The 27,130-nt window shown below is 35.1% G+C and overlaps 4 protein-coding genes across 4 annotated transcripts; 2 read left to right on the forward strand and 2 right to left on the reverse strand.

Moving 5' to 3' along the window:
* Positions 1-442: 442 nt before the first annotated feature.
* Positions 443-1,083, reverse strand: LOC115999349. The gene is made up of 2 exons (XM_031239206.1): positions 855-1,083; positions 443-765 (listed from the first exon to the last, which is right to left on the reverse strand). The coding sequence occupies exons 1-2, from the start codon at positions 1,081-1,083 to the stop codon at positions 443-445; spliced, it is 552 nt and encodes a 183-aa protein (XP_031095066.1).
* Positions 1,084-6,212: 5,129 nt separating this feature from the next.
* On the forward strand, positions 6,213-8,183 carry LOC115998442. Its single transcript, XM_031238021.1, has 2 exons — positions 6,213-6,384; positions 7,193-8,183. Exon 2 carries the CDS (start codon positions 7,218-7,220, stop codon positions 7,929-7,931), a length of 714 nt encoding a protein of 237 aa, XP_031093881.1. The 5' UTR covers positions 6,213-6,384; positions 7,193-7,217; the 3' UTR covers positions 7,932-8,183.
* A 2,829-nt stretch (positions 8,184-11,012) lies between these two features.
* Positions 11,013-12,133, reverse strand: LOC115998451. The gene has a single exon (XM_031238032.1). The coding sequence runs from the start codon at positions 11,863-11,865 to the stop codon at positions 11,224-11,226; it is 642 nt and encodes a 213-aa protein (XP_031093892.1). The 5' UTR covers positions 11,866-12,133; the 3' UTR covers positions 11,013-11,223.
* An 8,439-nt stretch (positions 12,134-20,572) lies between these two features.
* Positions 20,573-24,592, forward strand: LOC115998968 (probable serine/threonine-protein kinase PBL8). The gene is made up of 5 exons (XM_031238649.1): positions 20,573-20,810; positions 21,175-21,657; positions 21,976-22,112; positions 22,207-22,330; positions 23,852-24,592. The coding sequence occupies exons 1-5, from the start codon at positions 20,753-20,755 to the stop codon at positions 24,337-24,339; spliced, it is 1,290 nt and encodes a 429-aa protein (XP_031094509.1). The 5' UTR covers positions 20,573-20,752; the 3' UTR covers positions 24,340-24,592.
* Positions 24,593-27,130: the final 2,538 nt, after the last annotated feature.

Here is a 27,130-nt window from a genome sequence, read left to right on the forward strand (position 1 = left end):
GTTTCCACTCTTTAGTTATTTTGCAGGTATTGATTACATGGCATTGGCATGAGAGTGAACCGTCTTAAAATCGTGTAAAGGTTGTAATTTAATTCGTTAGAAATCAAATATTGTAATAGTAATATTTTGGTGGTTGGTTTTAGCCTGTACGTTTGAGTATAAGAGATACTTGAAAGTGGCATAACACCCCTTTATCCTTTTTTTTGTTAAGCTTCCGTTGATGTATAGTTGAATTGTAATAATGAAAAAAAAATTTACCCGTATTTTCTTAAGTGGAAAAAGTGGGGGTGTTACACCACCAAATTTCTTAGAAACACAAAGTTTATCCAAGGCCATCTAATGTGTACCCCTAACCCCACCAATAACGATTCATAAATTGTTCCAATGCAAGACATAAAGATTCCGAGAGCAAGAACACACTCATTGAAAAGGTTAGCATGGCTTATGCCACACTTTTAAGCAGAACTTCCTTCCCCGCCTTCGTAAGAAGCTTCTTATTCCAGACACCCACTCTCTGCTTGATCTTATCCTCAACATAAGAAAATACAGCCCGCTTGTTTCTACCAATAAATGATGGCAAGCCTAGATATCTGCCAAAATTGCATGCCTTCTCAACTCCAAGAATACCTGCAACTAAATCCCAGGTATCTCCAATAGTGTTTTTACTAAAACAAATATTTGATTTATGGAAATTAACCACTTGGCCAGATAGACTTTCGTATGTATGAAGACACTGCTTAACTACATCTACTTCCTGAGCATTAGCTTTAAAAAAAACAGTAAACTATCATCTGCAAAAAATAAGTGGGAAACAACTGGCGCTCCTCTAGCTATCTTGCAACCATGGATAGAACCTGTCGTCTGAGCCTCCTGTAGCAACAAAGAGAGTCGCTCAGCACAAATTATAAAAAGATATGGAGAGAGCAAGTCCCCTTGACGCAAGCCACGCATGGGAACCACCTTACCACCATTGCTCCCATTGATAAGGATGTTATAAGAAACAGTGGTCACACATCTCATAACCAAATTTACCCAGTTCGAACTGAAAAAAGGGCATTCCATTCTATCATAGGCTTTGGCCATATCTAGCTTCAATGCACCCAACCCACGTTCCCCAACTGTTTTCTATGTAAATAACGCCCAATCTCCCCTGCGACCAGGATATTGTCAGTTATAAATCTGTTCGGGACAAAGGCACTCTGAGACTCAGAAATCACATCACTCAGCATAGGCTTCATTTGGTTCGCAATCATCTTGGCCATTACTTTATACACCACATTACAGAGAGTAATTGAGCACAAATCAGAAAAAACTTTAGGATCTTTCTTTTTGGGGATGAGCACAACGTTCGTATCATTAAGACCATTTAGTCAAGATCCAAGGTTAAGACAATTCAATACAAAACTATTAACATCCTCACCCACCACATTCCAGAAATGTTGATAAAACCCCGGGTTCATCCCATCAGGGCAAGGAGTTTTATTAGTAAACATAGAGAATAAGGCTGTTTTGACCTCCTCCTTTTCAAAAGGGGCATCAAGAGAGGCATTTTGACTTTGAGAAACACGGTGAATAATAGAGGAAAAGAAATCAGCATCATTAACTGTGGGCTCACTAGCTAGAAAAATATTAGCATAATAATCCGAAATAATATAATTAAGGCCCTCCCTTTCGACCCAATTGCCAACATCATCCCTAAGTTTCAAAATTGTATTTTTGTGTTTACGAGCAGAAGCATACCTATGATAAAAGTGTGTGTTGGCATCAGCTCCCCAGAGCTAGTGCTGTTTGGCCCGTTACTTCCAGAAAGCATCCTCTTGAGCTTCAAGAAGGGACATCTCCTGGTCAAGCCTGCGAAACTCAGCAAGGGAAAACGAATAAGAATGTCCACGCCACTTCAGAAGTTCCTTGCGTAGAATATTAATATTTTTACCAAACTTGTGAAAACGATCACTACCCCAACTCATCAATCTATCACCGCAAGCCTTAACACAACCCATTAGTCCCAATTGTCGACCCTCACTTCAGGATTCCTCCACAACTCCTCTACACCCCTCATCAAGAACCCATGCCATCTCAAAACGAAAATTGTGGTTACCCTTACGGCTCCCCCTACGTGACGCATAAATATCAAGAAAAAGAGTCGAATGGTCAGATGATCTAGTGAGACAATTCACAACTATCATCGCGTCATTAATGGCACACCAATCTCCATTAGCAACCACTCTATTCAATCTCTCCTCTACCCACGCCTCCATGCCTCTACCCCTTTCCCAAGTAAAAAAGATAACCCTCAGTCCGCACATGCAATAACCCACAATCTTCAAGGGCTTCCCCAAACCCATGAAGAAGTCTTTCGGGATGTAAGACATGTCCCCTCTTCTCCTATTGAGAAACAAGATCATTGAAATCCCCAATGACCACCCAAGGGAGAGAAGAGCGAGGTCCGAGACTCCGTAGTAGATTCCACGAATCCTCCCGTCTCCTACGCTCAGGAAAACCATAGAAACAAGTCATCCTCCACGGAGAAAAACCAGCAACGGTAACACTGATATCCACATGATTCCTGGAGAAACTTAAAAGATTAGTTGAGTTGTTTCTCTTCCAAAACAACGCCAAACCGCCACTCAAACCCACCCTATCGACATAGAACAAATCCTCAAATCCAATCTCGACCCTCAACCGTTCTGCATGCTCTCTTCCCACTTTTGTTTCCATAAGAAATACAAAATCTGGCTACTTACTAAACACAAGGTCCACCATTTCACGAATTATCCGTGGATTGCCTAAGCCACGACAATTCCAACTTAAGGTACTCATTGGGATGAGCGGGTCTAGGAACTAGAACCCGCGACGAACAAGTTTTTTAAACCATCAATCAACATAGAATTAATATTGCCATTCACATCTTCCCTTTTATGCTTAGGATCAATGGACAGAACCTCCTCATTAACAGTAACATGCTGGGCAGTAACATTATTATTGAAAAACAAAGTATCTGTACCTTCAGCAACCAACCATGGATATTTTTGTTGCAGCCTTTGTCTTCCACCGGCAGCCCTCAAGGTCAGCCCATATGGGTACTTATCTGGAGTCAGCAATGAGTCAAGAACATCTACACAATATTTATCAGAGTGCCCCATCTTACCACAAAAGAAGCAGAATGTTACAAGCCTTTCGTAACGGAACGTCACCCAGACCACCGAGCCATCTCGCTTAGTGAGTTTCATCATCTTCTTCAACAGTTTCTCCACCTCCAACTCCACACGGACATGCCTAAAACTTCTGCATGCAGCCCCAATATCAACAACATCATGCTTCACAAATTTACCGAGGAAGTTCCCGATCATCTCGATCACTGCTGATGAGGAATAGCCAGTAGGGAGATCAAAAATTTAAACCCACATTATTATCGTGTTTAGGTACACATTGATAGCCTATTCACTAGTCGGTAGAGGACAACACACCAACATGCAGTTTTTGAACGACTAGGGTCCATCATCAATAACTCATTGCGCCTCTTTGGGATGAAAAAATTGAAACTCGAACATATTTGTCCTAATGTCCAATATTCGAACTCCAAGTACTGGACACCACACATTTGACATAGTGTTTTACATGTAATCAAACTTTATAGGCTTAGTAGTTATCAACTTTCCAACAAGGGACCAAACCTGATGCTCAGACGTTATAACCGTATGTTGAGCCGTCGAGAGGGCAAACGAGATACAATCAGCCTCCTCACTCAACGCCATACTGGCACATCGGTTAGCAAGATCAACCCCAGAATCGTCGTTAACAGCCATGGAAGCAATCGAAAACAAAAGGCGAAGCCCTTGAAATGGGGATGAAAAGACAAAAACCCTAAACAGTAGGGAGAGAAACTCGAGAGTCAAGAGAGAAAAAATTTTAAAAATGTATATAATATTATTTTTTACTCAATCTTGTACTCAATTCTACACTCAATCTTGTACTCAATTCTATACTCCTTCAACAACTGACGCACCTTTTTCTTTCAACAACTGATGCACCTTAAGCATACAAATCACGCACCTTAAGAAGGAAAACCATGCACCTAAAGAACGAAAACCACGCACCTAAAGCTTTAGACCGACGCACTTTAGTTTTCACAACTGACGTACCTTAAGCACACAAACCACGCACTTTGAGAAGTAAAACAACGCACCTAAAACTTTAGACCAACACACCTTAACTTTCAACAAAATACGCACTTTAAGTTATCAACTGAAGAACTGGCGCACCTTAAGCATACAAATCACGCACCTTAAGGTTCAAGTTGACGCACCTTAAGTTTCAACAACTACTCATATTAAGCACAAAATCCATGCACCTTAAGCACAAAAATTACGTACCTTAAGCACAAAAACCATGCACCTTAACAAGGAAAACCACTCACCTCAAATTTGACCTAGATGTAAAAATTACCAAATTGCCACCGTATTTTTTTTAATTTTGTTAATCCTGGACGTTGATTTAAGTAAGATCAATTGCTTAGATTGAACCGCACGAGACTCACCCAATATATACATATACATACATACATACATATATATATATATATATATATATAATTACTCAGATTTAACCGCACGGGACTCACCCAATATATATATATATATATATATAGCGTATATGACATGAGAAATACGAGTAATAATACACTATACAGGTGAACGGACAATTTTACCCTTCATTTGACCTCAACTTAACCAAAATTTGACTAAAGGACCAACATTGGAAAGAATTTAAAAATCAATGAACTTAAATTGTCCAAATTAAAAGTAAGAGACTAATTTTAAAAAATCAATATAGTCGGGGGACCATCGGTGGAATTAACTCTATATTAAATGCCTGAAGTAAAATGCTCCTTGAAAAGATAACCGTAACCAAATACGTTATTGTTATATTTCATAATCTTAATCAAATACAAATTCTGTATTTCCTACCAATATGCATAAAGGTTACGTTATTGTTATATTTCATAATCTTAATCAAATTCAAATTCTGTATTTCAAATACCAATACGCATAAAGTAATATTTTATGAAGTAATTTGATAAGTTAAGGTAATCTAATATGAACTAAATACTTCCTAATAATAATACTATATTTGTCTACAATAATAACTTAACAATATTCACTACATGATGTATCACTATTGTATTTGAGTTTTTTTTTTATTTAACTATTAAAAAAGATTTTTTTTTATTAATTTGTAGTAAGGTCATTCAATTCATGACAAATTGACAACTCATGATAGTAAATACTGAGAATTTTTTGTTTAAGAGTACTCCATCGAAAGATAACATTGTGTGATGATTTTAGTTGGAAAAAATATGGTTCTCTTTTCTTCGTATTATTATAAAATATTCCGTATAAGAATATAATGGTATTTATTGCTCTTCATAATTAATCATTAATTTCTTCTTGTTACCAAACAATAATGCCCATTTTTCCTTATTTGAACTTATGATTTTGTATCTCCTATAATGTACACAAAAGTAATTTAAGTGCATAAAATAATATTTTCCTACTAAATTTTGTAATCTTTCATCTTATTTTGTATTTGTTTAGATAATATTTTGATAAAGAAAAACTTGTAAGAACTACTCAAAGATGTGTTCTGGCCTTCTGGGTGAAACTAATGTTTATTCATTACTTAATTCAAATTATTAATAAATTTTTTAATATTTATTTAGTATTAGTGTTTAAAACATATATATGGGTAGAGCATGATTTTTGTATATGGATGGCCATGAGTTTATCTCTTATTTATGATTATTCTCAACACCTTCTCGTTTGAGTCCATTGTGCATGGTGTTCTTAGTGTAATTTATCTCTTATATGTGATATGCATGTGGACTATTACAAAAGGACGAGCAAATGAATAAAAAGGAGCAAATTTTATCATTAAATAATGAATACAATAAATAAAATGATGTTTTGGACACATAGCAATAGTTCTCTCTCTAATGGTTGGCGAGTCACCGTAATTTATTCCTCCACGATCTTATCGGTTGGAGTGTGGGGTCCTTGGTGACGAGGCATTTCGCAGGGTGGGGCAAGTATAATGATGAGTAAAGGATAATTTGACCAAAAATAAGCAATGGTATTGTTTTGCAACACTCGTGAATTTGAGGGGGTAAAGGGTAATTTTACCATGTAACCCAGCAGCTATATAAACCGCGGCGGAAAACAATTGTTATTCCCTCGCTAAAGCTCAGCATTTCCCTCCTCCATTTTCCCATTTCCCCCCAAACCTCTCCGGCAGCACCTCCTCGTCTGCGGCCACCGTGCTCCGATCGGAGCGAGCGTCTCAGTCGCGGCGCTTTCTGATCGCTCTTGATTATATCAACGGCGAAAGGTATTCTCCTTCTGTTTCTTTCTTCGAAGCTTCTTTAAATTCCCTTGTTTTTCACACAAAAGCTTTGAATCACTCTATATGAGGGAACCGCCTCCATTTTTGTCTGTTAGCATTTCGTTCTTCGTAGGTTCTTTGATTTTTTTACCCCGTTTTTTTTTTTTTGGATTAAAAGCTTAGACTCAGTCTATATAATGGAAACCGCTAATCCATTCTGCCTGGCGGCATTTCCAGTGTTTACTGAAGTACGATTTTTAGTTTTTTCCCCTATTTTAGTGATAAAATTTAGTGGAACACTTGATCAGCTTTGTTTTGTTGTTGTTACTCCCTTTGTTAATTTAATTTGTTATGTTTATTGTTTTGATTGGTAATCTGATACTCTGATTAATTTTTGACTTGAAATCATAATTCTTTAATTAATACTCCGTATTATTTATTTCTACACGGATAACTCATAATTTTGATGAAATAATCTTAAAATATAACTCAAAATTACCAGATTAGTAATCTTCGAAATTAGATCAGTTTTTGAAATAAAGGAAATTGTTTTTAATAATTTTTTTTTTTATTTTTTCGGGGGGGTGACTGATGCCTGATTTTCTCATCGTAATTATTGCAGTCTAGTGGGTTATCTGATTCTGTGTTTGTGTTTTTATTTTTTTCTTTTAGTTTATTTATTTACTTGAAAGTCGAAATTTCCAATTTCCCCTATACTTTGCTTTTGGGATTTCCTTAATTGTCATATCCCCCAAATTACATATGTTTAGGGTTTCAATTATTGTTTTTTCTTTCCATATTTGGTTGCTGGCAGGTATTTGTTGTTGAGAATTGTTGCTATGGATGCTGAGGCTAACGGCAATGTGTCAAGCATGGGGGAAAAGCTTGAAAATTTGAATCTTGGTAATCGTGTTACCATGGATGAAGCTGCTGGTGAGATGCTTCAATTGGCCAAAAAGCCAGCTGATTCCATAGTTCCCCCAACTCCTGATCTCAAGCAGGAGACTGGGGAGTATGCAGTTGATTTTATTTCCCCAATTTCTTGCCTTCCCAAGGCTATTTGCTTCAGTTCTCAGGATGGCATCATTTCCTCAAATGGCGATGACAGTCCTCGCACTCCAAAAGAGAGTGTGTTTGATCCTTTTGCTCCTGGACCCGAAGAGCTTCTGCTAGCGCCTCTTTGTCTGAAAAAGAGTGCAGGTGTTGCCCGTATGCTGAATTTCGAAGAGTGTGGTCGTGTGCTGAATTTCGAAGAGTGTGGTCGTGTGCTGAATTTCGATGCGTGTAGTGAGAATGATTCTACTGTGAATGCTATGACCAATGATGAACAGCTGTTGGGAAAATTGTCCAGAATGCTCCTGCAAATTGTTGTTTCGAAACATACTGAAGAGTTTCTTGCTGGGATCCCGAATCAAGTTTCTGATGGCGGTAGAACGCCTACTTCTCCACCGCTCTTAACTGGAATTGCTGAAACTTGTCCAGCTGCTCCCAAGAAGACTGAAAGGAAATTCATAAGCATTGACAAGGACTTGTGCAAAAAGCTTGACTTTTGATTGCACCATGAACATGATGAAGATGATGAATGCATGCGTTCTCTGCAATAAATTGAGTTGCATATACTTGACTCAATCCAGTCCCCGACTATAGTAGATTCATATATTTTCAAGTCATACAGCGTTAACTTATTTAGCTTTTATCCTTCATATAATATACTAGTGCATATTTGATGGCATCTGGCATCTGTACAATGTAACTTGGGATTGCATTCATCTGTTTTTGAGAAAAAGAATGATATTGCTGGTGAATAGTCTCTGCTATTTTCTTCAACATTTTCATGGTCCTCTTGTGACAAGAGGTGGAATCACCCACTCTAGGCGCCTTCACACCCCAAAAAAGGAATGATATTCGTAGTAAATAGTCTATGCTATTTTCTTCAACATTTTTATGGTTCACTTGTGACAAGAGGTGGAATCACCCACTCTAGGCACCCTCACACCCCAAAAAAAGAATGATATTTGTAGTAAATAGTCTATGCTATTTTCTTCAACATTTTCATGGTTCACTTGTGACAAGAGGTGGAATCACCCACTCTAGGCGCCCTCACACCCCAAAAATAAAATGATATTGGTAGTGAATAGTCTATGTTATTTTCTTCAACATTTTCTTGGTTTACTTGTGAGTTGTGACAAAAGGTAGAATTATCCACACACACTATAGTAAATCATGGTGACTCAACTGATCAAAATTTTTGTTTAGGAGCCCTCTCATTTTGAGAAGTTGCTCCTGCATTGTGATTGGTGAGACACGAATTTTAATCTCTTGTGATAAATTTTACTTTTGGGGCCACTTGAGCTGTCCATGCTACCATTTCCATATGTAGCTGGTTGGACAAACATACAACTATACATACTTTACTTTTTGGACCACTTGAGCTGTCCATGCAGCCATTTCCATATGTAGCAGGTTGGACAAACATACAACTATACGTACTTTACTTTTGGGACCACTTGAGCTGTCCATGCAGCCATTTCCATATGTAGCTGGCCGGACAAACATTATACATACTTTACTTTTGGGACCACTTGAGCTATCCATGCTATCATTTCCATGTGTGGCTGGTTGGACAAACATACAATTGGACAAATATACAACTACTCATACTTTACTTTTGGGACCACAGCTATTTCCATATGTAGCTGGCCGGACAAACATACAACTATGCATACTTTACTTTTGGGACCACATGAGTTGTCCATGCAGCCATTTCCATATGTAGCTGGCCGGACAAACATTATACATACTTTACTTTTGGGACCACTTGAGTTGTCCATGCAGCCATTTCCATATGTAGCTGGACAAACATACAACTATACATACTTTACTTTTGGGACCACTTGAGCTGTTCATGTAGCCATTTCCATATGTAGCTGGCTGGACAAACATACAGCTATAGATACGATGGAGCACAATGGCAAATGAACGTAGTATTCAAATAATTAATACTAGTCAGTAACGCCAGAAATGCAATAATTATGTAACTCAACTCATTACAACATCCCATCACGTTTTTAATACTGCTGAATCACTACCCATACTATTTCAATCCACTGTAGGAACTGCCAGGCGGGCTTTGTTTCTAAATGAAACTCTGGCAAGACACCGTGCTGAATCATAGTACCAAATTCTTCCAAGGAAACCAGAGAAGAGGACTACAAGTGTGAAGTCAGAGCAAGGATAAATGTGTTGCAGAATATAATAGCCAAAGAAACCACCACAACTTGAAATAGCCACTTTGTTGGAAACAACAAACTGATAATTATGGATGACATACTGAGAATTAAGAAATGTGTTGCAGAATATAATGTTACCTACCTAGCCCACACCAAAATAAAGATTTAGACTTGTTTGGTAATATAGTTAGTTTATCAGCTAATTTTAACTTATTTAACCTATATTAATTGTTTGACTTGGTTAAACATTCAATATCAGTGTTTGATTAATTAGCTTTTTGTAACATTTTATTGGTTCAAAATGTTAAAATTCGAAAAGCTGCTCAAAACAGTTTTTTCGAACAGCTTTTTGAGAAAGTCATTTTGCATGTAATCATCTATTAGCAAATAGCTAATTTATCAAACATCTTTCAACAATAATATAATGTTATCAACTAATCAAGCCCACTAGACCAATCAACTAACAGCTATTTACCAAGCACCCTTATACAAATACAAGACAAAAACTCAACAAATTTGATACAATCCTACAATTCTTAGCATACATAGGATTTCAGGAAAAGTTGAGATCCCAGCATTCTTGCAAAACTTCCAAATGATTCAGGCATCAATAACAAACTAACTGGTGGCTACCAAGTGCTGTTTAGGTCGTTGATGGGGTTGTAGAACATCTGTGAATAATGATATCTAAAATTTCCTACCAAGCTAAGAACCAACATAGCTGTGACAAGTTGTTTCAGCAAGGATAACATATTTAAAGCTCAAAATGGATCTTGAAACAGCTTGGGATAAGCATACAATCAGATTCAACAAAGAATATTCACAATAATGGATAGCAACTGAAAATTACCAAAGTTTATAGATTCATACGTAGTCTTAATAGTTAATTCTTAAATATTCAATAAATATGGAATATGAATCATTTTGGGGTAAAATTCAATGTTCTTACCCAAAATATTTAATCCCCAACTCTAAGGGCCCTCACGCCCCCTGGCCCAACAGAGCATGTGGGAGGAAATAAATCACCTAACTCAGTGGTTGACAGCGCCAAATGCCCGTGGGCACAGGGTATCTGCCCACTTTGGGCATGATCCTACGCTGTCGCTGCTAAGTTTCGAACCTTGATCTCTTCTTCTAAATATTGCCTACTGAACTACTGAGATAAGTCTATGCGGACAAATTCATGTTCTAGAAATGAATCAATGGGGCTTTCCATCAGAGTTTTTTCCTGTAGGTGATAATAAAATAAATAAATACTGTTTGTTGTTAAACTTGAGTGTTTTGGTTGTCCCATCATTTGGTTAAAAGAAAAAAGAAACACAAAAAAAGTGTAATTTAAACACACAGACAATTAGTCAGATGGAATCAAACCAAGCCCCAAGCTCGTGACAGAAGAAGACAAACTAGAAGATGAAAGAGGCAGATTTCGAATATATTTTAATTGGAGACTTTATACTATCAACAATCAATGAAAATACTGGTTCTGTGTACTACTTATAATCTACATAGTGCATCTCTAATCGATGAAAATGACAAGATACTATAAATCACTACCAGTCTACTACTCTGTAATCGACGACGACGAAGGTAACAAAACAAATCAAAGTAGCAGTACCTATAATTTAGTCTTGTAGTGGCAGGTTTGATTAGCAACACTCCTACTGGCGACATTAATCAATAAATCGCAACTGGTTTCGGATTTCACGTGAATATTAAACAAGATTCGAACTGTACCGGAGATTCTGGTGAAGGTGGACAGCGGAATCGTGCCGGCGCGGACGTCGGTGAAGAGCTGATTATTGGTAAGAAGGCGATCTGCCATGATAGTTAGGGAGATGTTCATGGGGACGGTCTGGCCGGCCCCAATCTTACCGGCGGGGATGGGCGCGTCCCCGACGTCTTCTCCCCTGTACTTGAGCAGGACGGAGCTGTTTTCGTATTTGAAGCCGACGTGGTTAGGGTTCTTGACGGAGACGTCGGCGTCGAGGGTGAGATTGAGGCGAACGGCGAGTCGGAGTATGTCGAAGGTGAGATCTAAATCGGCGAGAGAAACGGAATCGACGGTGGTTACAGGCTTTTTGGCTTTGAAAACAGTGAAAGCCAGTATAATGATGATTATGACCAGTAAGAGAATCAAAGCTCCAACAACCAAACACACCGTCCTCCTCTTCCGTGCATCGGCGGGTTTACGGCGGAAGGGGGCGGCGGAACCGGCTTCCGTATTCATTGCTTCTTCGGCCTCTTGCTTCGATCCCATTCAAGGATCAAAAGGAAACCCAATCACAAGTGGTTATACAGAATCTCCGCGTTTCAAGCTTCCAAATCGAGGAAAGAATCGGGTCGAAATTGAATCCGGAAGAAGGGGACATAGAAATAGAAAAGCAATAAATGGCCAAGTGTAAATTTCATTTATTAGTTCGTTGAGGAGAGGGAAGCTAGCTGGGGACTAGTGAGAATGAAGGGAAAGTGAGGATGGACGGTTGGGATTTGATTCTGAACATCGTAACTTTATTATGAGTATGCATGCGGATTGGGTTGACTTCACCGCCCTATTAATTCGGAAACTGACAACTACATTTCGGACTATCCCGCGCTGCATTCAACATTTTCCCACTACCTACCTGCCTAACAATTTACTCTATCTGCTGCTGTTGGTTTAAGATTTATAGTGCAATAATTTTATGTTTCATCACATATTGACTTATTCTTTTATTATGCTGACATTTTTAGATTTTATTTCTACTTTTAGAGCATCTACTTTTATGATATTTTCATATATTTAGTCATATGTTACTAGTTTTATCTCATTATTGTGAAATTTGAGAATTTAAAAAGTAAATTATTATCATACTAACAACGAAATTGGTAAGATTTATATATTTTGCTTTCACAATTAGATTCAAATACAATGCTTAACTCCCAAATCCCTCTTTCAAAAAAAAAAAACTCCCAAATCCCAATTTTCACTAAAATATATAAGTGATTTGAGAGGAGTTAAAAAAGAATAAATTGATAATGAAGGAAGGAGTTAATTCAATTTTTAATTCTAGATTAATTTCATTTTTAGTGTTTTTCTAAATATTCTCTATTGGTCCAAGAATTATTGTAACATGATTATTTTTTGTCCTTCGTTAACAAATTTATTTAAATAGTGTTAACTAGGAGAACATTTTAGTCTATTCAGTTTTTAAGTGTTTTTTTATTATCTTAGATTTATATATGTCATTCCACTATTGTGAAGACTCACGTTGTGGGGGCTTTCCGGTGGAGACACTGATTTCAATTAAAGAAGATATGAGACTCTAACTATGAATTTGAGATTTTTTTTTCAAAATAATATATATATATATATATATATATATATATATATATATATATATATATATATATATACCCACTTTATATAAATAAATAAATAAAAAGACAGAAATTATTTAACAATTTTTAAAGTGATGAATTTAAAATGGCATTTATAAAACTTTTTGACTTTCACAAACTCTATACGAGTATATAAAATCTGCGAGATACATTTATAAACTTTTAAAAACTTTTTCATATTAAAAATTTACAAAAATATCAAAACTTTACATGGAATACACCTGAGAAACATTATATTTCAATATTTTCATAAATCATAAAAACTTCTATAGATACATTATTTATAATTTTTATATAAATTTTTTATAATATATAATATATTTTTTATAAATCATAAATAAATAAATGCATTACAAAAAATAAAAATAAAGTTAAGAATTTCCATGCTTGTGTAAGGTTTAGGTGCTTATTTGACCTTTTTTCCAACAAAAAATAAAGTTAAGATCAGAGCTCCAATGCTTATGTAAAGTTCCTTGAGTGGATAAAGTTTCCTCTTTGGTGCTAAGTTTCTAGGTTTCATCTCTACAAATGTTATTTAGCTTCTTTATGGTTCCTCACTTTCTCATATTTGTAGCCAATAATTGTTAGAATCATGTAATTAATCCGCCAAAAGAGTGCCCTTAACATGCGATGAATTGGAATAAAGAAGATTCCAAAAAGATGAAAGTATATATTGAAGAGGCGTTTGAGACTTGTTCGTCAATTAAGGGTACGGTGTGTTTAATACATGATCTTCAACACATTATATATTCCAAAAATATGCACTGTAAGGCAAAAAAATATTAAAAATTATTAAAAAGACTAAATTTAATACATGATCTTCAACACAAATTATAAATGATCAAAATATTCAACTAAAAAGAGTAAAGAGTAATTAGTTATTCATTTAAGATCAAATATTCTTTAATATATATATATATATATATATATATAACAGCTACGATCTTAAAATTGGAAGACACAACAAAGTGCTCTGGAAGAAACAACAATATAATGTGCTTTGGAAGACTCAACAATATACACTCTAAGGCATAACATTGTGCTCTGTAAGGCATAATATTGTGCTCTGTAAGGCATAACATTGTCATCCGGAAGATGGAAAAAATACACCAAAAGACAAAAAAGTTAACTTATTTACCCAAAGCAATGCGCACTAGAAGGCATATCACTATGCAATGGAAGGCACAATATTGTGCTCTGCAAGAAAGGAAAAAATCATTTGGAAGACGAAAAAAAAAAAACCTTACACAAAATTACCATAATGCCACCGATTTTTTGTAATTGCTTCATTTTGACCGTTGATCTGGACTGAATCAATGGATGAGAATATGAGATATTGAGATTAAACCCTATTTTCACCTAAGGCTTCTTTTGTATATGATTTGTTATATATATATATATATATATATATATATATATATATATATATATATATATATATATATATATATATAGAGGACGGTTCAAGTGCGGAGATGCTCCCAGGTGAAAGATGGGGTTAGATTTGAGCCGTTGATCAAATCTAGATCAACTGCTCAAATCAATGATTTTTTTTTTTAAAGGGGCGTCCTCAATTAAAAAAGCAAACTGTAAAAAATGATGCACATTAAGAAGGAAAACAAAGCACCTTAAGAAGGAAAACAACGCCCATTAAGAAGTAAAATCACGCACCTAAAACTTTTGATCGACGCACCTTAAGATAGAAAACAACACACCTTAAGAAGTAAAACAATGCACCTAAAGCTTTAGGCCGACCACCTTAAGTTTCAACAACTGATGCACCTTATGCACACAGACCACGCATCTTAAGAAAGAAAACCATGCATCTTAAGAAGGAAACCCACACACCTAAAGCTTTAGACCGATGCATTTTAAGTTTCAACAACTGATGCACCTTAAATACACATCATAGAAACCACACATCTTAAGAAGGAGAATCACGCACCTTAAAAAGGGAAATCACACACCTTNAAAAAAAAAAAAAAAAAAAAAAAAAAAAAAAAAAAAAAAAAAAAAAAAAAAAAAAAACCAAAATTGCCACCGCATTTTTTAATCTGTATTCAATCTGGATGGTCCTTTTTAGTGAGATCAACAACTATCATTCAACCCCATCTTTCACCTAGGCATAGTATCTGCATGTGATCTCTTTATATATATATATATATATATATATATATATATATATATATATATATATATATATTACTTGCGCTTTAAGAAACATAGTCAAATGCAAGTGGATAATAAAGGCACGAGATCACAGACATGAGATCACATCTCAAAACACCAAAGGAATACAACTAGCATAATATTCATATACCAATAATGAAACAAAACAACATAACTATGTAGGCTAGACTTTGTGGAACCCCAAAAGATAGAAATGGACAAGTAAATATATAGCAATTTTAGAACACAGAATATATTTACGTAAGAAAATACAAAAATCCAAAACTCACGTATATATTCATAAAAGGGACCACATACATAGTTAAAAGAAAAAACGGTTTCACATTTTGCCATATGTACTTATACAACTGGAGAACAACAAAAAACATGAAAAAGTTCATTCTATGCATTAACTCATTAAGACTACAAAAATCTCTATAAATAACATAAAAAAAAACAATTAAAAAAAAACATAAAACTTGATGTTTTTTTTTAGGTCCAACAACTTTCTACTATACAATGTAGATAATCTTTGTGCGAGATTCACTTGATTTCAAAATGAAGGTTATTATTGTGTCTAAATCTAAATTTTTGGAAAAATAATTACTTTAGTCTTAACAATATTACATATGTGAAATTAATTTCATTGCATATTAGTAATGAGGGAATGAGGGGGGTTATGTCAACAAATAATTACTACGTAATATCTTTTAGGGAAATAACTCTTTTGACTCTTCCCAAGGACCTTATAGTCCAGTGGCATCAAACCCTTCCCTTTATATGGGAGGTGGTGGGTTTGAGCCTCAGTGGAGGCAATACTGACTCTTGTGCTTCAATAGGTTGAGAAGACACTGCATTTTAATAGAGTTAGTAGTACAAAAAAAAAAAAAAACTTTTTTGACTCTTGAATTATTTGACTTTTAAAATTTTGGTCCTTGTGATTCTGTAAGTTAATTTTAACAAATTTAGCCCATCAATCGTTTAAAATGTTACACTTTTAACTCCTAGTGTTATATAATTGTCAAACTCAATTAGCATATGTGGTTATTTTTATTGTTTAAAATTAATATTCACTATTAAAAATAATGCTTTCATTGAGAGAGTGAAACTTTAACCATACATATTAATTCTATATGACAAAATTGGCCTCATAAAAAAGAGTTTATTGACGAAGTTTGATAATTATGAAGTATATACCAACAGAGACTAAAAGTGCAACATAATAAATAATTAAGAGGCCGGTTAAATTTGTTCAAATCAATTAATAGGGACAAAATTTTTGAAAATGAAACAATTCAAGGACCAAAAATGTTGTTTTCCCTATGTTTTAGTAGTTGAAAGACAAAACTTGCCATTTTGATGACTAATTAATGAACAAAATTGCAATGACATGTGACTCAATAATGGAATTTACATTTAACTTAAAACTTAGTGACTAAAAGAACAATTGTTATTTTAAACTATGATTTTTTTTTTAATGTTTGAGTACTACTGACTCGGGCTCGAACCCACTCTCATCATCCATGTAAGAGTGTAAATCGGGACACCGGGTGCCACTAGACCACAAGGTCTTCGGCCTTTTAAACTATGATATTGTTATACACATCTTAATATACTTCAACCATTTAAATGTTATTACCACACTTCATATGGAGATGACTTACGTTGAGAGTAAGATATAGCGTCCTACGGTTACATTAAGGGGTCGTTTGGTTCACGGAATGTCACATTACCTTAGGGAATGTTAGATTGCTGGGAATGTTAGATTACTGGGAATGTTAGATTCATGTATTTGGTTAAAATTGAGGAATGTAATATAAACCTGCTTGGTTTATTGGTTATCTTTTATGTTATACTATTTTTTTTTTACTTTAATACCTTTAACATATTTATTACTACATAAGTAAAAATATTAACTAATTAAAATCTTGAACTTGAGAAATAAAATTATTTTATAAGCTAACATGATGTAATAAAAATAAAATAAAATATATAATTAAAAAATAATTAAATATAATATATATATATATATATAATAAACTAACATAAAAATATATATTATAAATTATAATAATTAGAATTAAAATGGTAAAATTTGTGAATATCCAAGATAATCTTACATAACCTAAGAAAGGTAAGGGAATCACATTCCCTTCAAAATCCTACGTGGAGGGTAAGTTGCATTACTTAGGAAATGTTATATTCCCTTATGAAGATGAACCAAACATAGGAATGCTAGCTTTGGAATATCACATACCCTTGGTTATGTTGTATAACTTGAACCAAACGCCCCGTAAAGGCCTTGGTGCAAACTCTAAATCAATTACGGAGTATTAAACTATTTAGGGTGTGTTTGGTTTGCACATGGGAATCTGAAACGGAATGAGAATCAAATACTTGATAATGGTAATTGGTTTAGCGAAAGTATTTTACATGTTTGGTTGTAGAGTAGAACTGGAATGATTACTAATATTGCTGTATAGTTATGTATGATTCTATAATGGGAATAAAGGTTTTAAAAATACAATAATAAAAAATCAAGATAATTTATTCTAATATAAAGACATCCAAAGCACCAATATGAACAAAAAAAATAAAAACAAAAATTTAAAATCACTAATCCAAATTTAAAATTCAAATTACCAATTTTTTTATTTTTTTTATTTTGGAAAAGAAATTCAAATTACCAATTAGGAGGGGAAATAATGGAATGAAACTCTTAGGGTGTGTTTGGTTGGTGGGTTTAGGCATAAGGAATGTGTATGAAAGTGATTGCTAGTGTTTGGTTGATAGGTTTTGAGAATGCTACTATGGGTTTGGAATATCTCATTACTGAGAAAACTCATACCCTTATTATTAAATAAGGGTTTCATTTCCCTTTCTCATTTCTTCCCCAACTATTAATAATCATTCCCATTCCACCCAACTACCAAACATGCTAAATACTTTCACCAAAACCCATTACCCTTACCAAGTATTTGATGCCCATTCTAATTCCGATTCCTATGTGCGAACCAAACACACACCCTTATTTTATTAGAGAATGTGTTTTCTTTTTAGTAGTAAGAGAATGTGTTTTCTAATTAAGAGTGTAAACAAAGAAAATTGAATATATCTATATCGAATTCAAAATTCTGTTACATAGAATATCTATATATATAGTGTGGGTACAAGGATATATGGTCCTCTGATTCTTCAGTTGATGTCTTGAACGCTCCATTGAAGGGCCTCCGGGTTTCAAATGGCTTGATCTTCAGAGAAGAACTTATATGCTTGTTCTTCTGAAGGGCCTCCGAATTCAAATGGCTTAATCTTCAATTGGAGATTTTGATCAATATGATAGGCATGGAGGAGCTTGGGACTTTCAAGGTCATGGGACTTTTATTTTCATGATCATGATCTCTAATTCTCTAAATAAGCTTCAAGCTATTTCTATGATTTTTTCTAGGATGATTACATAGAAATGATAGGTCCTATTTATAGTTGTAGGATAAAGAGTTTTGATAGGTTCAAACTCTTTTGATATTATCTAATTAACAAATTAGATAATATCAATATTATCCAAATACATTTAAATATACTAATATTAAAAAATAACAATATTTAGCAAATTTTAAGTGTCAACAAATGCCCCCTCGAGACTTGCTTGTACGCCACTTGAGAACATATACCACCCGAAAGTATGTAGTGCAAGGAAGTCTCGACACTACAATTAAAGATATAAGGCCGTTTTGACTCGTGCCAAGGAGCATGATATGAGGCCGTTTTTACTTGTGCCAAGGAGATATAAGGCCGTTTTAACTCGTGCCAAGGAGTATCATTTAGCTTCCTCCATTTCAAATTTTATATGGGGTTAGCCCCCATATCGGTGTCTATGAAGAGATGAGAGGCAGAGCTGTCCCACTGGGTGTGCCAATTTGTAAACAAAGAAAATTGAATATATCTATGGGATTCAAAATTCATGTTACAATGTGTATCAATATGTGGGGTGGGTATGGGTACAAGCTCTGGATATGTGGTCCTCTAATTCTCCAGTTGATGTCTTGAACGCTCCATTGAAGGGACTCCGGATTTCAAGTGGCTTGATCTTCAGAGAAGAACTTATATGCTTGTTCTTCTGAAGGGCCTCCAGATTTCAAATGACTTGATCTTCAGGAGGTTTGGATCAACATGATAGACATGATTTTCAAGGAGGAACTTTTACATTTAGGATCATGGGACTTTTATTTTCATGATCATGATCTCTAATTCTCTAAATAAGCTTCAAATCTATTTCTATTATTTTTCCTAGGATGATTACATAGAAATAATAGGTCCTATTTATATCTGTAGGATAAAGAGTTTTGATAGGTTCAAACTCTTTTGATATTATCTAATTAACAAATTAGATAATATCAATATTATCCAAATACATTTAAATATACTAATATTAAAAAATAACAATATTTAGCAAATTTTAAGTGTCAACAAAGAGGTAATCAATTCCCATAGTAGTATTCTATAAACCTATCAACCAAACAATAACAAAGACTTTGATTCTCATTCTTGGTAATCAATTCCCATAGTAGTATTCTATAAACCTATAAACCCATGAAACAAACACACACATAATTATGCAATATCAGATAATATTTGCTTGTTGAAGTAATCGTAATATTAATCTTTTAAGCTTTAGAGAGTATGAAATATTTTCTTCTCCAAAAATTGAATACCTAATTGAAAAATACTACTTGAACTCCCAAGTTATACTCCGTTACACAAAAATTTGATGTTGACCCTTACCTTGGGACTCACAGGACGAAGATAACTTATCGTATGTTGCCACGTCGAGAAGTAAGAGTGAAGGAGTAGAAAATGAGAGTCCATGTAGTAGAACTCTTCCTAATTCCAAGGGCCCCCACACCCCGGTTAGATGTCCGACAGAGCATGTCATTATTACGTGGACCGCCGTCCAAAAACACATAAAATATATTATTCTAACATATAAAGTAAATTATTCTAACTCATAAAATACATTATCTTTATCTCAAAATTTCATTATTCTAGCACAAAATACATTATACAGTAGTCTAACTCATAAAATATATTATTCTAACACATAAAATATATTATTTTAAGGTATAAAATATATTATCTTAGTTCTATTTTAAGGTATAAAATATATTATCTTATTTTAAAATGTTCATTATTCTATCACGCGCTAAGAACAATTTTTTTTTTACATCGAAATGATATCATTTTAAACCATGGTTAAAACACAATAATTTGCCGATGAAACCAAAGAGTCGGAGACATGCAACAAAATCATAATTAATTAATGCTCAGTAATTCAGTTCTTATATTGTTTGTACTGAAAATATGTTTTTCTTTTAATTAAAAAGAAAAAGAAAAAAAAAATTTGTTTGTGCATCATGAAAAGTCGTACCACACTAGCACCAATTGGAGCTGAGACACTGGGCTGAGAGGGAGAGAGTGAGCGTGCGGAGTGCTGAAAGTGTGGTGGAGCTGATAAAAGGGAAGGCGGAGAAGTGGAGGCTTCTGCCGAAGAATGAGACTAAACCCTAGAAGAGGAGCAATAGAAGGAGAAGATACAACAGATGGGAAATTGCGGTACTAGAGAGGAATCCGCTGTCGTCTCTACTGCTCACCGTCAAGGTTCTTCTTCTTCTTCTTCTTCTTCTTCTTCTTTTGTTATCTAATTGTAATTCTTACTTGTACTGTTTTGATTTTCTCTATGTTTTGTGGTCGCCAGAACTGTAATTTACTTCTGCTATCCTCCAGATCTATTAAACTCACGCGTTATTTTTCATTCACACCTTTTGAAGATTTTTTAGTTGACCAACATTATTTCATTGGACTAGTTGGATAGTGTCACTGCATACCTCATTTTCAATAATTTTGTTCTTTTGTGTATAGTATTTTGTAGAGCATATGAGGATGAGGTGATTGATATATAACTTAGGGTTTTGCTAAATTGATTTGATTTTTGTTTCTTGGACTGCAATCATGGGGGGTGCAGTTCAGCAGCAGCTGCAGGGGTTTTCAGTTGCCAACAAGAATGTTGGTGCTGAAAAGAAGCATAATCATAGCCGTTCTACATCAGATCTGAGTGACCCTTCAACCCCACGCGATGTTGAGGATTTTAGAAAGAATGTCGTGCTGTATACTCATGTTATAGCTTTCACGCTCTTTGAGCTGGAGACCATTACCAAGAGCTTCCGCTCTGACTACATTCTCGGTGAGGGCGGGTTTGGAACAGTCTATAAGGGGTACATTGATGAGAATGTTCGGGTGGGCCTCAAGTCCCTCCCTGTAGCTGTCAAAGTCCTCAACAAGGAGGGCCTTCAGGGTCACCGTGAATGGCTCACTGAGGTAAACTTTCTAGGCCAACTTAGACATCCTAATCTCGTCAAGCTGATTGGATATTGCTGCGAGGATGATCACCGATTACTTGTTTATGAGTTCATGTTCAGAGGAAGCCTTGAGAATCATCTATTCCGAAGTATGGGCCTTTTTTTCTCCTTCTGAATTCCCTTTGCTTTGCTAAACCTTTCATTGCTAATACTATTCTGCATTATTTATCAGCAGTTGCTAGTCGTTTTTAGTGTTGTTCCTTTTCCCTAAAAAGTAATGTCCTGTAATTTTATATATTGATATGCCCTTCCCGTGTTAGGCTATAATTCTGCACGCATGTAGTCTATGGTTATGGGTCTTGCGGTATCATTCTAGCCATTGGGTCTTGCTTTAACTACTAATTTCATGTTAATAAAGTGTTAATTTTGATAACTAAAATTACTTTGGCATTTCTCGAGGCATTCAGAGACAACTGTTCCATTATCTTGGTCAACAAGAATGATGATTGCTCTTGGAGCAGCGAAAGGGCTAGCTTTCCTTCATAATGCAGAAAGGCCTGTAATTTATCGTGATTTCAAGACATCAAATATTTTATTGGATTCTGTAAGTTGGCACTTACCATTTAGAAAAAAATTTTCATTTTTTTTCCATGTTGGGATTATATCAACCAGAATAATATAATGGTTTTTAACTGTAGGATTACACTGCAAAACTTTCTGATTTTGGTCTTGCAAAAGCTGGGCCACAAGGTGATGAGACTCATGTATCGACACGAGTGATGGGTACATATGGATATGCAGCTCCTGAATATGTGATGACGGGTCTGTCTTCAATTTACCACACAAATATGTTTATTAAATGGAATCATAGATGAATTATATAATTATCATTATTTTAGTTCATCTTACTGAGTTACTGGATGTCATGCAAACTAGTGAAACTACACTAATCCAGTAATCCTACATCAAGAGAAAAGTAGGCACATTGCAACTTTGAAGTAGGAAACATACTGTTAATATTTTCAATTTCTTAGTGTAATTACTTGGATTATAGATTCTGAAAGCTGAGAAATTGGATTAATAATGAGAATAATGTGATCTACTATATGCACACACACATACAGCAATGAGGGGAAGGTAGAGCTGTAGAGGAGATGAGAAAGAGAGGGAGAGAGAGTGTGCTTTGGTGAGAACATGGGAATGGAATCAAAATGTGGCAAATTTTATATAAGTAAAAATCTATAGAAATCATCAATCAATATCTCAAAAAATTTAAGAGATTCCTTAAAACCTTTACCTGTTAAAATCTTATATCAAAGTATCAGTTTAAACAGAAACATAATTACTGTAGAACCACTTGAAAAAATGTCAACACTTGAAACTACCCAAACTTTAAGTGCTCATTTATAACCCTAACTTAATTTTCTATTTTAGTGGTTACTCTTCAGCATCTCAGATATGTAGAAATTTCTATCAGGCTTCTTTCTTAATTAGAAATAATCATAATTAGCTTCACTTGTGCTTTATTAGTTTAATGTGCATGCATCTCTTGTGCGGAAGATGTGTTGAGTCCATTGCACACATTCTTGCAATATCCTTAATGTTCTGTATGTTATTTTGCATGTTTATGGATGTTATGGGCCTTATTCTATAAAGTTGTAGTGCTACTATTTATTTTTAACACAGGGATCGTTCATTTATTGGTTGACTTTTGCATGATAAACCTGACATTTTCTACCCATACATTTGCTAACAAAGTTGAACCTTTTTTGTGTTCCATTTTCTCTTTTTGTCTGTCTATCAATTTGAATGTTATATTATTACCACTTGATCAATTTTGCCATATCTTATGTTTTGATCAATTTCACCTTACGATCATTTGTTACCCACATTAACAAATCCATCCATTTCAAATAAACTTGTTTTCTGGCTCAAGGCTTTATATAACAATTTTGCATGCCACCTGTAAATATAAAATAAAAAAAGAATGAAAAAAAAAAAGATTTTCAGCTTTGTTAGGTGCAAAAAATGCAGTGGATTGAGCTCATGGATAAGTATGAGAGCTGATTTTTTCTCTTCATTTTTTATATTTATGGGTGGTGGATTGAAATGATAGTATGGAATGATCAGATAAAGAACAAATATATTTGGACGGGTTGTTAACACAGGTAATGAAATGATCCAATTGATTGAAATATTGAAGACATAAAATGAAATTGACCAAACAAATAAGAAAAGCTGAATTAACCGGGTGGTAATAACATAAGCACCAAATTAATACTTTTACATTTATTTTTCTGTATCCTATGTATGTGTAAAATAGTTGATATATGATTTGTGCAGGACACCTTACTGCAAGGAGTGATGTGTACAGTTTTGGAGTGGTTCTCCTAGAGTTATTGACGGGGAGAAAGTCTGTTGATAAGACCAGACCAAGCAAGGAGCAAAACCTGGTAGATTGGGCACGACCAAAGCTTAATGACAAGAGAAAAATGCTTCAAATAATAGATCCTAGATTAGAGAACCAATACTCTGTGAGGGCAGCCCAGAAAGCCTGTAGTCTGGCTTACTACTGCTTGAGCCAAAATCCTAAAGCAAGACCCTTAATGAGTGATGTGGTTGAAACTCTGGAGCCCTTGCAATGCAGTGGAATTGCAAATGAAGCCTCATCGTCGTCATTATCTGGTGTTGGTGTTCCTTTTGGTGTGGGGAGGGTCCCCGAGTTTCAATTGCATCACAGGTTTGCCGGCAATCTTGGGACTGCTGCTGGCTGCCGGTCTCCCAACCCAAATTGTTCCCCAGGTGGCCCTGCACCATGTAGGGTAAGATGAGGATTCTGACTTGTATTTTGGTGTTTCATTGTGCACTCATCCTTTAACTCGTGAGTTGGGTGCATTGGTGTTTCTGTGCTAGGTGTAAATTGTGCTGGTAATGTAAGCCTTTCAGCGTCTTTGGTTGTGTTTGTTTAACAACTTCAAGTTGTACTATGTGAAAAAAAGGTATGGTCAGTTTATGGCTGGATGCTGATATGGTTTCTTCTCTTTTTCCCATTTATATTTGCAAATTCTACCATGTGTTTTTTAATGGTATGTTTATTCATTCAATGTGGTAATGTAACGGAAGATTTCAGTTCCTTCTAATGCCGGTAAAAAGTCAATAGTAGCTGGCATTTTCTTTTTCTCTTGAGAGCACTAGCAATTGACCCTGAGTGCTGAACTATTGAGTCACCATTATTTATATCTTCTCAAATGTTTTGTTGGGGAGGTGTTGGGCCCTTAGGGTTGGAGATTCAATATTTTGGGAGAAGAAGTATGTAAGATACAATCCCTGATGGGTTTATTAGTAGTCAGTATTCTGGGAAAGTATATGTAAGATATAAGGGTAATTCCAACCAAGTTAACTAAGGATACAAACTTGTAACCACAAGATCACAAGTTTGAATCCTCACATCCTTAGTTTGAGTTAGTTATAGACAACTTAGGAAATTTACCCAATGCACATCTTATTGGCCGTCATCACTTGCTTGTGCACACCTTATCGCTCGTCATCGCTTGCTTGAAACTGTCTCTAAACCTTAGACTAGAGCTATCAAAATGGGTTAGCTCGGTCCGTTTTGGGTTCGTCCAAAAACCCTGGTCCAACCCGTTTTTACACAAGTTGGGAAATCCCAACCCAACCCGTGGTTGACGGGCTAGCTTGTCAGCTTGTTTTTTAATTTTTTAATTTATGTTAACATTTTTTATTTTTTGTATAGTATAGGAATTGAATCCCTAATCACTAGGTTAGTTCCAATCAAACACATTAATGGCCTGTTTGGTTGGATGTAGTTTGGAGGGAATTGCAATTCACTGAATTGCAATTCACTGAATTTCCAAACTACAGTGTTTGGTTGGAGCAGAATTGCAATTCCCTCCAAATGATGAATTGCAATTCATGGGGTACCCCCATGAATTGCAATTCGGTGGAGAGGAGGGACAATTTGTTGGTGTAAAGACAATTTTGCCCCTCCTCTCATACCCTTTGTCTTTTTTTTTTTTTTTAATTTGAAAGAATTATTATTATTATTATTATTATTATTATTATTATTATTATTATTATTATTATTATTATTATTATTGTTTGAATGAAATATTATTATACTTAATTATTATTATTATTATTTTTGAAAGAATTATTATTATTATTATTATTATTATTATTATTATTATTATTATTACTACTACTACTACTACTACTTGTTAGGAACAGACTGTAATAGGTTTTGATGATACCAAATGTAATGTTCAATCCCCTAAGTCTCGATAGATAGGAAATACATGTAAGTTCGACAAGTAAACTAAAAGCGAAAATACAACCGGGTAATTGAGCTCAACTCGGAAAATATTTAAGCTTAAGGTAAACTTGCTTGAACATCTTAGAAGTTTCGTGTTGTAAACTTATAGATAGATCAGAAGAAGGCACGAGACATTACTGGAGGAATAAGAGTCTGCGAGACATTAACTAAGTCTCGAGACATAAGCAGAGTTCGAGAGATGGAATCTCTCGAGACATCAATCCAGTTTGAGACATAGGATCGAGACATCAAGTAGTCGAGACATCATGTTTGGTCTCGATGAACCTGTACTTCTCCAAAGGATTGAATGGCAGTTAACACGCATGGATGAAGTAATCTAAGTTTGGAGAAGAAGAATATCATGGAGATAAAATATTAAGGAGGTGCCGAAAGAATATTATGGAACATAGAACAGCCGGAAGTGGATGCCACGTCAGAACACCACAACAAACGGATAAAAGATGCACCAATCAAAGGTCGGTCCTATTCCCTAAAACGAGGATCAATGGGAATATAAAAAGAGTAACTTTTACCAAAAGAAGTAAGTAGAGCATGGACTCAAGATAATGGAATATGGGATATTCACTACAAGACAAAAGGTTCAAGTTACAAGACCACCACTCCATGAAACATGCTAAAAATATGCAAGTCCCATGATTAGCATGGGAGACAAATTTCAAACGGAATAATTTTCCCTCCAACGGAATTATTCCTCAACTCTCATATATAAGGACGTGAAGACACAAGTTCAAAAAGGTTCAAAAAATTCTAAGCTATCATAAGAGGTGTCTGATTCAAACGTTCAAAGTGCAAGAGCTTAATCTGGAATATCATCCTTGATATTCACAAGTGCGAGAAAACACATCTTAGTGTTTTGAGAGAGTTACAAAGCTTCAACTTCTACACATCTAGAAGGTGACCAAAGCTGCTCTACAAGGAAGATCATTCAACGAAAGCTTTTGGTCAGATTGGAGATTGTTACATTCAACCTGTGACAACCGGAACAACCTTGTCTTGGAGAAGGCAAGAAGAGACGGAGTAACCTGGGAGCTGTCTTGTGAAGATCCTGAGGCTTGAGGCGGGCTTGGTGATCAAAGCTCAAGTGCTCGAGAGGTGGAGTAACAAGAAGCGGGGCGAAAAACCTGAGGTTTGAGGCGGGCTTCGTGATCAAAGCTCAAGCGCTTGATATTGTACTAAAAAGGGAAGTTTTAGTGCAATCCTTCTAGGGAGTTTCTAGAAGAAGAGTGGACGTAGGCGGGTTGGCCGAACCACTTAAAAATCTCTCTCGC

This window comes from Ipomoea triloba, chromosome 12 (assembly GCF_003576645.1).
Source record: "Ipomoea triloba cultivar NCNSP0323 chromosome 12, ASM357664v1".
NCBI classification, from domain to species: Eukaryota; Viridiplantae; Streptophyta; class Magnoliopsida; order Solanales; family Convolvulaceae; genus Ipomoea; species Ipomoea triloba.

What these genes read in the sequence shown, in the direction of transcription:
- LOC115998968 (XM_031238649.1), top strand. Translation starts at nt 20,753, where the DNA reads ATGGGAAATTGCGGTACTAGAGAGGAATCCGCTGTCGTCTCTACTGCT. An exon ending in CAAATATTTTATTGGATTCT is followed by an intron (nt 22,113 to 22,206) that starts GTAAGTTGGCAC and finishes TTTTAACTGTAG; the next exon opens with GATTACACTGCAAAACTTTC. An exon ending in TCCTGAATATGTGATGACGG is followed by an intron (nt 22,331 to 23,851) that starts GTCTGTCTTCAA and finishes TGATTTGTGCAG; the next exon opens with GACACCTTACTGCAAGGAGT.
- LOC115998442 (XM_031238021.1), top strand. Translation starts at nt 7,218, where the DNA reads ATGGATGCTGAGGCTAACGGCAATGTGTCAAGCATGGGGGAAAAGCTT.
- LOC115998451 (XM_031238032.1), bottom strand. Translation starts at nt 11,865, where the DNA reads ATGGGATCGAAGCAAGAGGCCGAAGAAGCAATGAATACGGAAGCCGGT.
- LOC115999349 (XM_031239206.1), bottom strand. Translation starts at nt 1,083, where the DNA reads ATGGCCAAAGCCTATGATAGAATGGAATGCCCTTTTTTCAGTTCGAAC. An exon ending in ACAGGAGGCTCAGACGACAG is followed by an intron (nt 766 to 854) that starts GTTCTATCCATG and finishes TTTTTTTTAAAG; the next exon opens with CTAATGCTCAGGAAGTAGAT.